The sequence below is a fragment of the Melospiza melodia genome, chromosome 3 (assembly GCF_035770615.1).
Source record: "Melospiza melodia melodia isolate bMelMel2 chromosome 3, bMelMel2.pri, whole genome shotgun sequence".
Taxonomy (NCBI): domain Eukaryota; kingdom Metazoa; phylum Chordata; class Aves; order Passeriformes; family Passerellidae; genus Melospiza; species Melospiza melodia.
In genome coordinates, this window is record NC_086196.1 from 30,245,259 (window position 1) to 30,259,520 (window position 14,262).

A 14,262-nucleotide genomic window follows, 5' to 3' on the forward strand; every position below is an offset into this window, starting at 1 on the left:
AAAATAATATCACTGAAATTGCCTGTGTTAAAAAAAAAAAAAAAACAAAAAACCAAAAAAACCAAACAAAAAAAAAAAACCCAAATAAAAAGGAACATGAAAAGACTGTTTTCCTGAAGAAGTCAGACCTGGATGGTACTATTTTAATTGCTGAAGTGTCCTTGTTTTAAACATCGGTCCCAGATGATGCCTTTAGTTCCAAAACACAGCTCAGCATTGCTGGAAAACTCAGAAGATGTTGTGCTGCAGCTGAAGTTCACAAAATGAACTAATGTGTTTAAAAACTGCAATTGCTAAAAAGTGGAAAAATATGACATTCTTGAAACATTATTTGAAAACAAGGCAACTGCTTGTAGAAAATGGATCATAAACTCCTGCAGCTTTTGAACAGGTAAAATATGAAAATCTGCCTGTAAGGCATGGAATTGCCTTTTTTATAAAGCTGCATGAGCATGAAAAAATTAGCAATTTCAATAATAATTTCCAATAATTAATTTAAAATACATTTTTCATTATTCTTTTGCTTATTTAAATATTTCATAATATTATAACTGAACATTATGGATTCTATTAAAAAGACAGAAAACAGTCATGTTCAAAATCAGACATATACCGAGACTGCAGTTTTCTAAATCACTGTAATCTAATAATTAATCTGTATGTTAATACAGACCAAATAATTGAAACAGATGTGATTTAAAAAATAATTTATTTAGTTAATTTATAAAATTATTTTTGTCCATTGAAATTCATAATGTACAGAGCTACAATTTTTTCTTTTTCTACAATATTTGCGTATTAAAATTAAGCTACTAAAATCATATTTACAGAAATATTTATTGATAAATAGCCTAAAATGTAAATTGAAGGAGAAATCTGAAATACAGAATTTCGTGTTTGTTCAGTAAATCATAACCTATAATTTACATACATTTAATTTACTACATGTATATTTGACTTCTGTTATCAATTGCTTGAAGTAACCATTTTAATTTTTCAAAACCTAAGAAGTTAGGAAATCTGGTAAATATGTAGATTTGAGCCAGCACTTTAGATTACTATTTTCTGTGGCTAAAAACAAAACCAAAACCCCCCCTAGTCCACTAGAAATACAAAACCATCAGAACCAACAAAACTCTAACAGTATTACACTTAATAGTAGATTTCATTATTCAGTCATTCTCTACATAGCAAGCACATGACTAAAAGATAGAGTTACTAGTCTTGGGTCTCAGTATCTGTTGCTTTATGCAGGTCACTGCACAGTTTCAAATTTGTGTGGTGTGTTTTAATAGTTTTAGACTTACAGGAGAGGCACCTTTGCAACTCTTACAGTTTGTAAAATGCTTGCCCATGCCATTTTCCCACCAACAGTGCGAGATACTAAGGCCCAGCTCTCAGCCCACGTAAGGTCCAGTGGAACTCCTGATCTATCCCAGCTGTAGATTTGCATCTGTTGACATGCTGAGTTATTGTTGATGCAAGTTTCTGTGTGTATATTATGAGCATTACAGTATATGACCCTATCTAGCTCCTGAGTCAGAGCCATTCAGTTAACCGAAAAAACCCCAAATGTTTACTTGTAGCACTGCTGCTGAGCCATTAACTGGGACTGTTATTAAACTGTACTGCACAGAAAAGTTCTGCGTGTTAGTGTGCTTATTCTTTCACAGAAAAAAAGTTAAGACCCTGACTGTAAGATCAACATCGCTGTTGACGATTAATGGCAAGTGACAGTCAAAACTGAAAGAAGAAAGCATCATTTTCGGATGTCTGATGGAGTATGAAGAACTGGCAAATCTTAAATTCTCTCCTGCTGTCAGATATCGTACTTCTATCTGGACTACATTTTGTGCATATTGTAAAATTAACTAAAATACTAAATCATACAGGCTTAAGAACATACTTCAACAAAACTGATTCATATCTGGGTGCTGGTATTTTGAACATATTAAGCCGATATATTTATCTTATCAACGTTTAAATTTGCAAGCATCCCATAGGCCAAAGAAAACAAAAAACCCTAATAAATATGCTGAAAAACCCCATACCTCAGTATGAAATCCTGACCCCTTCTCCAACTAAGTACACACCGTCCAAATACACTGAGAATGCCAAGCTACAGGGGCCCCTCTGTGGGGAAACCCGTATTTCAGTCAGCAGCATCCGTCAGCTACAGCAGGAGTGCAGGGACAGATGCTGGAGGAAGGATGACACGTAAAAGTATCACGACTTCAGAACCACTGTATGTTTCTGTGTACAAATAAGTCAATGCCATACTAAAGCAGGATTTTGTCCAGATTTACGTGCAGAACACAGCTATCACTCTAAGCTCATTTCCGCGAAAGGTAATGGTGTTAATTAGGGCCCCGGTCCTGCAGTCTTGCCCCATGTCCCAGCGAGGTCACACAGTCTAAGTGGGGCAAAAGCGTGCTGTACATCTCCCTTCTGCGGCAAGGAAACACCAGCAACTTGGGCCACGATCACCAACTTAAAGCCCAGCGCCGAGGCTTGCCGAGGCAGCGCCGTGCCGGTGCCAGTGCTTCCCCCTGCCCCGTGCCGCGTCCCCGGCGCTTCGGGAAATTCCCCCATGCGGCAGCGCCACTCGAGGGCTCGGGAACGGCACTCGGGAACTGCCCGCGCCGTTTCCCGTCCTTGTAACTAAAAACGCCTGGGTGGAGGTGTGGGTAACTGGCTACAGCCAGGCCTACAGCCAGCTCTCGCCTCGCTCACGAGGGAAGCGGACCCACACGGAGGGGAACGGCCGCGGGGGCGGCCACCGGGACCCGCCCGTCCCTCGAGCACCTGCTCGGGGAGCGCCCTTCCCCGCTCGTGCGCCACCTGGGCGGCGGGGCCGGGCTCGGCGGGGCCGGTGGGGCGCTCCCCCCGCAGGCTCTGGGCCGCTCGGGAAGCGCGGCTGGGAGCCCTCGGAGCGCGGGCCCCGGGGAAGCGCCGGGACCGGGAGCGGCAGGGGCGGGGCGGGGCGCGGGGGCGGTGCCGCGCGCGGCCGTTGGGAAGTTGCGTCACGGCGGGCGCGCGGGGCTGCGCGAGGGCGGCGGATTCGAACGGCGGAAGGAGCGAGGGCGGCGGGAGGAGGAGGAAGGAGAGGAGAGGAGAGGAGGAAGGAAAGCGGGAGGAGGAGGATGAAGCGCACGGCTCCCCGCAGCACTTTGCGGAAAATTATAAAGAAGCACAAGCCGCAGTTACGCCTGGCGACGAACGCCGACCTGCTGGTGAGGAAGGAGAGGGGCGGGGGAGAGGCGAGGCGAGGCTGCCCCGGGGAGCCCGGGAGAGCTCCTGCCTTTGGCCATGGCGGCAGCCGCAGCTGCGGCGGGGGCAGCCGGCCCTAAACTGGGACGCTTATTCCCTAAATGTTGCGGCCTGTGCGCCCTGTGTGTGACGGGATGCCCAGTTACTACCAATGGTGCTTCCGCTGGGACCCGCGGGCAAGGGGGAGGCAAAGCTTGGAGGGACAGACAGAGGTCTGTGAGAAAATACGGGTGATAAGAGATTGCCGCTCCCGCTTTGCTGGTGGCTGCTGTATTGTCGCTCTTTACAGCTATCTTGTTCCCAGGGATTCAAGGGACGGGCTCGTGTATGGCTTTTGTGTCACTCCATGTACACACTGATGTTCATAGAGTTTGGTGTAGACACAGCAGAAATAGCAATTTGGGTTATCTGGCTGCTAGATGCAGGTGTTTGTGTAGATCAGTTCGGGTGTACAGGTATTCGGCTGAGCTGTGATCAATGAGCTGCTAAGCTGCTCTTGAGTGCTGATACGTTTTTAGCAGGCCATCGAGGTAGACTCTGCCCTAAACTGTGAGATGATAAGTCTTGTTAGGAACCCAGTAAGGTGCTGGGGTCCTGATCACGGTTTAAAAACGCCTGCCAAAAAAGTGGGGATAAAAGAGCCAAGTTTGCAAAAACAGGCCAATAAAGCTGAATTGTGTCTGACCTGCTCTAAGGGGCTTGCGGCACAGGTAGGGTTTGTCTCACCAAGAAATTATTTGTCTACAGGAAGGAAATCTGACCTCAAGAAAGCTTGTGGTAGTTGCTGTATAAAAAAAATGCATAGAAAAGATAATCTTGGAAAGAACTTAGTCGACTTAACTTGCTGGACTGTGATATCCTCTTGTTTACAAATGCATGTGGCTCTCAGAGCATTAAAGCATTAGCACTAATATGCTGTATACTGTGTATGGGCCCTGAGTTAAATGGTAAGTCAGCGTTTCATGTGTGTATAAAAGTTGTGTCTTGCAGCATCTTGAAGGTTGCTGTCTGGATATATGAAGCTAAATGTAAACATACAAAATTAAAATAAGTAATATGAGATTAAAGTGAAGGAAAATGGCCATTACTTCAGAGTATTTAGATTTGAATGCAAACATTAAATATTTTTCTAATGGAGTGGAGCTAATAAAAATATGATCTCTTCCTGATGTTTTTGCTGCATTTGGATTTTTTATGGACTAAGGACCTGGCCCCTTGCTACTCATGCTCAGACCTACTCAAAGCTTACTCAGTGGAATGCAGTAGTCAACTAATTGAATGCACACAATCACACTTTTTTATTTAATCCTTGGTAACAGTTGGTCTGTGTTTCCACGGTAATGAAAATTTGGTTTCCAAGTAGTGTGGCTGTCTGAAAAGGGGGAAGTGGGACATCCCTCCAAATCTTGGCCTTTAGTTCCCATCTCTTCCTGGTCCTGGCACTAAAGTTCTCTGAGCTGCAAAGACAGTCAGTGAATTGAATGCACTGAAGCTTATAAACAACAGCAAACAGATCCAGCTTAAAATATGTCTGTGAAAATGTTCATTGCAGCACAAAGGATGAGATCAGAATGAATTTTAATAATGTAATGTAAACTTAGATTATCTCTTCTGGTGATGTCAAATTACGCAGCCTTTTATGTTACAAGGCTTGGCTTTTTTATTGTACCTTTAAAGAAGAATGTCCAGGTGTGGTCGTTGTCCATGTTGTTTTTCAACTAGGCTTGTGTCTAGCAGCTCTTTAGATCTTTATTTCCATGGCTAAATAATCAACACAGCTGAAATTATGCCTCTTTTAGGAAAAACAATAAAAGGATTGGTGGGTTTATTGTGTAGTAAGATAAGTGACAAATTTTGAGAGTGTTTTCTGGTGCCTGTGTTATTCTCTGCAAACCCTGTAAGAGTGATTAGATTGCATATGTCAGAAATTTATATAGTAGTTGTCTTAACAAGATGGAGCCATATATCTTTTGAGCAGAGAGCTTATTTCTTCTCAAGGGAAGTATGAGAAACGTGCTAGTTCACTTTCTGGGCTATCTTCCAGAATGATCCATGCTTTATGTCTGAATCTATTGCAGTATATGCCCATTTCAGTAAAGGGGTCTGCCTGCCTTAAGACAAAATAAGACTTTCTTTTTTCCCCAACTTTCAGTGATTATTTACTCTATAAACCAATGTCTTCTTATATGATCGTAACAAGTTTGAAAGGCATAAGAATTCAGATAATTTTTGTTGAATACTTGGATGAGGCTTCTTCTTCACTTCCGATCAAGTCTCTTCGCAAAATCTGAAGCTTTGTCAGAACCTGTTTCCTAAGTGTTCACATCTATCTCTTTGCACAGTGTAGCTATCAAATTTCATTAAACTTTCTCAGGAAGATGTTTGGTTTTGTTTTGTTTTTTTTTAAGGAGTATGATAATATCTCCGGGTGAAGAGATGCAAATAGCGGTTTAGGTTTTTTCAAGGCTCTTTTTGAAAATAAGAGGTAATGATTTTAGTACTGAAGTTCAGATATTTCCCGATGGTCAGAGAAGAAAATATATTGCAATTATAGAAGAAAAGCAGGATCTCAGCTGCTTATTTTGTGCTAGAACAGCACATGTGTGTTTCCATTGCAGGAAAAGCATGAGGTATTGTGCTGAATGGCCTTTTTTAAATTTCTTATCACCATAGAATAATTATTAAGTGTGCATTGAAGCTGAAATATCAATTGTTAAGAATTGTTTTGAAGTTACAGCAGTAAAACAAAATTACAGTGGTTGTCCCTGCTATTCCTCAGTTCTGTCGAACAGGTGTGTGGAAGTTGCTGTGTAAACAGTGCTGTGAATTTTTTACGTATGTTCTTAAAATTTTGCATCCTTTCTTTTCTGGAAAATAAACATTCAGTTTTGTAAGATGATTTTCATGACTAGTTAGTTCAAAACAGTCTTTAAATTTTATGCAGAAGGACAAAAATTTAATATGCAGTAAAGCAATGTCCTTAAACAAATATGGTATTGCTTAGTTAGTTGCCAGTAACTGTCCTAGTCATTCTGCCTTTCACTGGCCCTTCTCAACTGCCTTGAATAACCTGGAATATTTATTAACCTGTGTGCTCTGTTGTGGAATGTTCTGATTTTAGTTATGTGACTTTTTAAAGCTATTGGAGTACAGAGGAAGCTTTTCCACATGCAGCAATTTGCTTTGAGAATAGGAAAATAAAGGTACAGTGATTCTGAGAGAAGATGCGGTTTTAAAAGGCAATTTTAAAATTAATACTTTTGCCTTTAGATATCTCAGAAGGGCATGCAAGTATGGAAGCTTTTGTTCCATCTTTCACTTCTCCTTCAGGTTGTTTCCAGAAATCTAATCTCCATGTTGATAAGTTTAATAATGAGAATTCTAATGTTGAACATTATTTTAGTGCCACTGCTTGATTCTGCTGGAAATAATTTGTGTGAATATTTAAAGACTGATTCTAAAACAGCTTTTATGTTTTGTGAAATAAATCTGCAAGCACATCTGCTTTTTGTGTAGTAGATGCTTCCAAATGATGTCAAATATTATGGAAATTTATCTATTGCTTCATTTAGTTCAGGATATTTTAAAAAACTACCTAAACTGCTTGTCATAGGAACCGAGTTCTTGTGACAGGAACATGTAACAGATTCTTCGTGCTGCAAACCCACTGCCAAAATATTTTTCTTAAACTCTTAATTTGTAACTTTCCATATTACATTGTTCCAGGTTTACAGATAAGGTACAGCAGAATAAATGCATCACCTTATTCATATAAAGAAAACTTTCATCTACTTCAGTAATATTTTTTCAAGCTCTTGATTGCAAAAGTCGATTTCTACACTTTATGTAACAGAGGTAATGTTGTTTGAAAGTTTAATTTATAAAAGGTGCAATTATCAATTTTTCAGGTTGGGTTATTTAAATAATTCACACAGTGCCTGTATAATGCTAGGGGTTTGTCTTATACGCCCCTGATTAATTACTACACAAGTGTGCTGTTGGCTGGCAGTTTAAGTCCAGGCTACAGCAGTTCCTTCCTTGCCTGCTGCAATTTTTTCCTGCTTTTGTATTAGCAGAACAGCATTCCATATGGAAAGGAACACTGCCCAACCAGTTCTTTTAATGTAAAAAAGCTAAGTGATGAGCTGGGGAAAAAATGGATGCAACCTCCTGACACTGGAGAATTCCAAGTTCTGAAGAAATTAATGTCAATGTCGCTTTACACTGGAAAGGGGCAGAAGTCCTTGAACTTGTCTGTAGTCCATTTGGTGATAAGGCAGGAATGAATTTGCTGTTCATAAAAGTCTGGCCGTTGTAGTCACTGAAAACTAACTGTATTTACTAGTAAGCAAAAAGTCTCCTTATTACCTTTTATTATTAAAAACTGCTAATAAAAATCAGATGGATTCCTCTTAGAGCAGTTGTGGTTTGCGTGATCATTTCTGAAGCACTTTTATTATTTAAGTATACTAAATTTAAACTCTATTTACAAGAGTCTTGTATGAAGGGAATGTCTTGAAAATTTACTGAGACTTGAACTGAGTGATAATTTTTTTTTTCTGAGAACATCTTTCAGGAATTTGGAAGCAGTATAATATGCAAATTTTCTATTGCAAACAATGAATTTTAAAAAAGCAAACTGTGTTTAAACAACTTGAATAAATTTTTTTTTCTTCTCTATTTTAAAGGTTCATTTGAATTTCTTATTGTTTCTCCATCGGCTAGCAGAAGAAGCCAGGACAAATGCTTTTGAGAACAAAAGTAAAATAATAAAACCTGAGCACACCATATCTGCAGCAAAGGTATTAACGCACTTCTAATATTTTTCATTTTTGTATAATATATTATGACAGCCTATACAAAAGCTTTCTGTGTTAAAGTTGATATTTGATTTATAATCCAAAAGCTATAGACACTTAATATTCTTTGTCCATCATTGGCATAATTTACTATCACCAAGAAAACAAATTAACTCTCCTTGTGCTATTAAATATAACCCAATTTTTCTTGATTATTCCCTGTTTAAAGTCATAATTTCAATATATGAGTAAGTCTACAAAATGCTCTACCAGCAAGCCTTCATGGCCTGAAAGGCAGTCCAAAGTTGGAGGATCCTTATTTCAGCTGATACTACATACATACTGCAAGGAAGCATGCTGTCTTAACTTCAGTGATATGAGTGAAGCTTTATGGAACAGGTGAGAAATAGTTCAGAGAGGTTCAAATACCTTTCTTACAGCTTCAGTTCTTACCTGCTTACTCTGAAATAAGTTCATAGTGGGTTCTGTGGTGTTGTGTGGATACAAGAACAAACAGACACTTTGTGTGATGTGTGATGTATTTGGTAAGGAAAGAACTAAGGGAGAATTAGACTGTGGATTGTTATATGGGTAGTTCAGCATAACAAAAATTGCTGTATGAATGAATATCTGTGAAGAAGGAATTCGCTGCATTGCAGAGCATGGTGAGTTTTGTTTAAATGCAAAAGAAGGGAAAAGGAAGGTGTTATGCAGCTTTGTCTCCTAGAAAGAATTATTGTCAAAATATGACTGAAATCCTTTTTTTATTCTGTAGCTCATTTCACTCCGTCGGATATGTCTGCTTTACTTTGTTGTCATGAAGGAATTCAGTCTCTTTATCTCTTTAACCTCCTTCTCCTGCTGAGCAAATTGGGAGGACAAAACTTCATGTTACCTGATATTTTGGTCCTGTGGCTTCTGTTTATCTTCACTATTTTTTTCCCTTCTGCTGAAAGGTTTAGTTTTATACTTTTCTATTACTATAGTGACAGAAACATATACAGGATATGTAAGGTAGCCAAGTGAATGTTGCAGTTGGAGTCTTAGACATTTATGGTTTCTTTTTAACTGCAATCTTAACACTTTTTGAACATTTTTGTGCTCCATTTATTTTTTTTAAGGTGGGAAGAAAGGAAAAACTGTGTGTATTTTAATAATTTTAACACTTAAATAGTCCCACTTGGGCTTTGAAGTTCATTTTTCAATTTAAACTCCAAACCAAAAAATGTCCTTCCAAACGTCTGTGTGCTCTTGATACAGAAGGAAGTGAGGCACTGCAAACAAAAATTGAGCATAAGAACTGTATTATTACAAACTTTATTTTTTCCTTTTGTCTAGGCCTAACAGAGTAAGAACTTTAAGGAATCTACTGATGGCTCAAGAGTACTGTTGCCATTTCTCAGCATTAATTTTCAAAATAAGCCTTTTATTTTACCGAGTTCTTGCTTATGAATGTTTTTTCTTTAAAAAAAAACAACTTGAATTTGAAATCTCTCTGTATACTTTTGCTTTATTTCTAATATTTTCCTTTGGGTATTACCCTTTGCAACACAGCTCTTGGAAACAGATTAGCTAGATGAACCTTTTGGTCTCTGTTTTCTGCCTGAATTGTATTGATAAATATACTTTTTTGTTTTCTTTGCAGGTTATTTTAAAGAAAAGCAGAGGCTAGAAAACAAACCACTGGAATTTTAAAACTCATTTTTCAATGTTTTCTGACTAACTTGAGTTATACTGTGATCCAGCTTCAGCATTTGTGGAACTATATAGTTTGTTGACATCTATCTCCTGACTATCTTGCTGTTTCTTTAAAAAAAAATTAAAAAAGATCTTAGAATGTATGTTTTCATACACTTAATGCATAATTTAATTTATGTATGTCACTTTTCACTTAAGACTTTTGATGTACTTTATTTCATAATGATGGAGTAATGCTTGTACCATAGATAGCCTTTGGGTACAATATGGCATTTATTATTAAAAGTGTGAAACTTCTTAAGGGGAACAGTTGTTAAAAAATTACATAACACTAAATTTAGTTTCACTAAATCTAGTGTAGATTGTGCAGTTCAGAGCTGATTTACTAGCTAAACAAAATTATGGCTTTCAAAACCAGCACTGTAGAAACAAGTGTATTAAATACCATGTCTTCAGTTTATTGATAAATGTCTTGATAATTTTTAAAATTACTTTGAAAAGCAGGTTGAAACTTCTGTGTTCTGGGGAAAGAATACATAGGTGGTATTTTAAATCATGGTTTGAACTGTTAAGCTGACCTGTTTGATGTGGTACATGAGGCAACTTGATGGTCTGTAATTGAGTTGGTGTGGACAGATACACAGGTTATGGAAAAGGAAAGATCTGGCAGAGCTGATGTTTTCAAAGTTAGATCTTGTAAAAATAACAAAGATAAGTTGGCATGAGTGCCAAGCTATTTCCTTCTCTCTTTTGTGTGTCATGCTAACTTGTCAAAAGTCTGGAAATGTACATTATATAAAGATGTCATCTTAAATTAAGGCTATATTCTGTTCCTATTCTGATATTTGTAATAGTTTACTGAACACTTCGCTTAATAAATATATCAATAAAGTTATAGATTAATTTTACTGTTCGAGCTGATAATGCAGTTTTGTGGAATATATGGTAGCTGATCCTTAATATGCACAGTGAGCTGTTCTTAAAATAAAGTCTTTTCAAGTGTTGTGTATTGAGTAGTCTAATTTTGTTTGACACCTTAACAAATATATTCTAGAAACTCAGCAAAAAATTACATTTTAGAAATTTTTGTAGTCTAAAGAAACTGTTGCAGTGCCAGTACTTATAATTTCATATCATGTCCATGTTCTTTTTAAAATGCTGTGTAACCTTTGAAAAGCCATCCTCTTCCAATATGCAGAGAGGAAGGAAGCATCACTCTCCTGCTTTTCTTGATGCAGAGAGCTTAGTGCATTTGGCTTCTTGTAAGGGTTGACTAGATTCTTTATTCTGCATTTTCTTCACTTACTCCCTTGGAATCTACAAAGAAGGCCAAGAACATACACATGTAGAGGATATGTGGACTTAATAATCTGCAGTACATTCTCAGGAATAAGGAAGATCTGACTAGGTATTTATATTTTTATTTGTAATTACTGTCTTTGATTTAACAATTTTATTGCTACACTCGATTTTCCTTAGAAACGTTTTTTCATTTTCCCTGAAATATTTTCTTAGAGTCTTATATAATCACATACCTTCCTCGTTGTACAATTGTTTGAGTGCTATAGCTTCTTTTGGAACTTGATTTGATATGCACTTTAACTTTTTCATTTTTGATTTTTCTAGGAGCAAGGTCCACTCTGAGCTTAGTGGAATATTATCATTCTCATGTAGTAGATTGATTAATGGTCAGCTACCGCTGGGTATGGGAGGCAAAAAAACCAACCACCAGTGTACTTTAAAAATATTTTGCACAGTGAGTTTGATGTGTATTCATGGGTAAGAAGCTGCCTCTTTTTAATAGAAGAGGGACTTTGATAGTACATTGTGAATGTTTGGTAATAGCTGGAGCAGGCAGGTATTAAGAAGACCTGGGTAGCTTGACAGATATTCAGGTTTCTCTCCTAAACTTCAAATAAATACTTACTTGAAATTAATGGGGCCGATGAAGTGGGCTTAAGCTTTTAGAAACATAAGCTATTGTGTTTTTCTAGTATTGTCTTTAATGTTCACCATAAGGTTAATTGTATTTCTGTTTGGCAGCTCTTCTGTTCTCCTTCATCTATATACCTAGGGTCTCCATGCAGTATTCCTTGCTGGATTTTTGAAATTAAAACTTACAGCACTCTTGTCCAAGTACCTGTGAACACTTACAATTAATATAAACTTGGAGGCTATAGTGATAGTTTATTCCTGTGTTGTGTCTCTGTTTAATGGCAAAGTATCAAAGCAGGTAGCTCTATAAATTTTTTTTTTTGAAACTAGATCTGTAGTAGAAGATCTAATGAAGTTGTGTTATTTGAATTCCATTGTTGATCCTTTGCCATTAGGAGGAAAAATGCAAGGATTTTTGAGGGAAGAGTCATGGTGATGCTCAGCTGTTTTCATGAAACCTTGCAAAATTTATAGTTCTGAAAGAATTGATCAATATTGAATTTCCTCTGGTTTTAAGCATATGCTTGAAGAGCTTTTTGGAAAGAGAGGTGCTCTGTCAATACAATTAAAACTCCTCATTTCCTCAGAAGGTAGGACGGATGTCCTAAAAATTTAGAAGCACACTCAGACATCCATTTTTTCTATTCTTTCTGCTTTGCAGCTTTCACCATGTTCTGTTTTACATCCCGCCCTGCCCTTTCACTCTGACCATCAATGAAAAGGGTACAGTAATGAAGAAATAGAATTTGGTAGAAGTACTTCTTGTAGCCCTTGTCTTGGTTTTCAGCTTTCAGTGGCTAGTGTTAGACCCTGGGCCAGGGTAGTATCATAATGGATTAAGGTGCAAAAGAAGAAGGAAATTGTTTATTGATCAGCAGATGACTGTGATGGAAGAGAGTGGTGATGCTGCTGGTTTTGCTTCACTTCTAGAGTGACTGGTGAGAGTGCATCTGCATCTGAGTGTCTTCTGGTAGGGAATATGCCCTATTCCAGCTCACACTCACAGCATGCATTCATGCATTCTGTGTTTTGATTTTGTGGAGCATGTAAGTTTAATATCTTCTGAGTGGTATAAATAATGTGATTATTATATTTAAAGCTTGTAAAAAGTGTGAATATTAAGAATGGTATGTCAGTGAAGGTTAGATCTATGGACCTGATCCCTAATGGTGTCAATGAATAAATGAACTGGTATGCTTTGATGGGTTAGGACCCAATAATCACTGTTCTATTTGAATGTAAAGTTGTATCTGTTATTTTGAATCAGAAAATCAACACAGGTGCTAGAGAAGACATTCACACTTTGGAGTTTCATTGTGATTTTATGTGGAGAAGCGAGTGACTACTGAAAAAGAATCTAAAGTTTCATAATAAAAATAGTTTGTATTTTCTGGTTATAGTCATACAGTAAAGGAAAAATAAATCCAGAAATGTGTATGCTGTAATAGAAAAATTCTTTTTCTAGCCATAAGGTGGGGATAGAACAAAAATTCTCTTTTTTGCCTGTGGTAACTTTCCATTAGAGCAAGTATTCTGATTATTCCTACTAAAAAGTATGCTACAGATTGTGACACTTCCTCATCTTTTTTGAAGACTACCAAGCCTACTCTGCTGACATATGTAGGGCAATTAATGTTTAAAAGAAAAAAATACCATTCGCATCCAAAACAGGATGTTCCCCTGATCTGTACTGAGAGGGTGAAAGATATGAAGGGTCTTGAAGATTTTTCTTTATTTAAAGCTTACTCTTTCAGTATCATGTAGTTTTCTTAATTAGAGGTCTATAGTTATTCGTACAACATAGACTCGGTTTTAGAAACAGGTATATTCTATGTGCAGTGTTATGAAGGAAATTCTTGTACAAGACATTACTTATTTAGCAGCCTTAACCATGAAGCATACAGCTTGTACTGGCTGATGTGCTGACTCGGCATTCCATTAGTCTTTATCAGTTTAGAGCAATTAAAGCCATGTAAATCCTAAATGCATAGGGTTCTTAGGTGACTTATGACTATGTATTTAGAAGGTGACTTGCATTTCAAATAAAAACGCTGATTACATTAAATCAAAATCCTTTTTTGCACAGCTGTGAGGTATGTGTCAAATTCATTAGAATGTTTCAAAGCAATATGTGTAGTTGTTTTCAGTTCCATATGTGCATTTTATACCATGTGTATGTATTGGCATATAGATTCCTTCATATATTTTAATGGTACTTTATGGTAATGTAGCTGCTGTGATAGCTTACTTAGATATGATAAAAGAGGGTAGTAGAATAAATTTCTTATATGTTTGAGTAGCTTCAGTTCTGGGCTGAGAAGATGCTGACAAGCATTTCTGTTGTGCTAAATACAGAATTGCAAATTTTTGAAAAACCTGAAGAGTCTTCCCACCTGAGAGTTCATGGTTCTGCAGACGTAATCAGTTGGAATTCATTCATTTACTGTTTGGTGAACAATGTTGGGGGTTTGTCAGTTTCTTTGCAATCCACATTCATCAAATTTACATGGGCTTTGATACATAATATTCTCCTGTGGGCTGGGTTATTAATGTTATCCTG

The 14,262-nt window shown here is 37.6% G+C and overlaps 1 protein-coding gene across 2 annotated transcripts; it reads left to right on the forward strand.

Moving 5' to 3' along the window:
- The first annotated feature begins 271 nt into the window (after positions 1 to 271).
- Positions 272 to 10,776, forward strand: CENPW (centromere protein W). Of its 2 annotated transcripts, XM_063151127.1 has the most exons (4): positions 272 to 300; positions 3,137 to 3,233; positions 7,959 to 8,072; positions 9,715 to 10,776. In XM_063151127.1, the coding sequence occupies exons 1-4, from the start codon at positions 272 to 274 to the stop codon at positions 9,739 to 9,741; spliced, it is 267 nt and encodes an 88-aa protein (XP_063007197.1). In that variant the 3' UTR covers positions 9,742 to 10,776. The 2 variants fall into 2 exon arrangements, with proteins under 2 accessions (XP_063007197.1, XP_063007198.1); XM_063151128.1 differs by lacking the exon at positions 272 to 300 and having other exon boundaries at positions 3,060 to 3,233.
- The last annotated feature ends 3,486 nt before the right edge of the window (positions 10,777 to 14,262 follow it).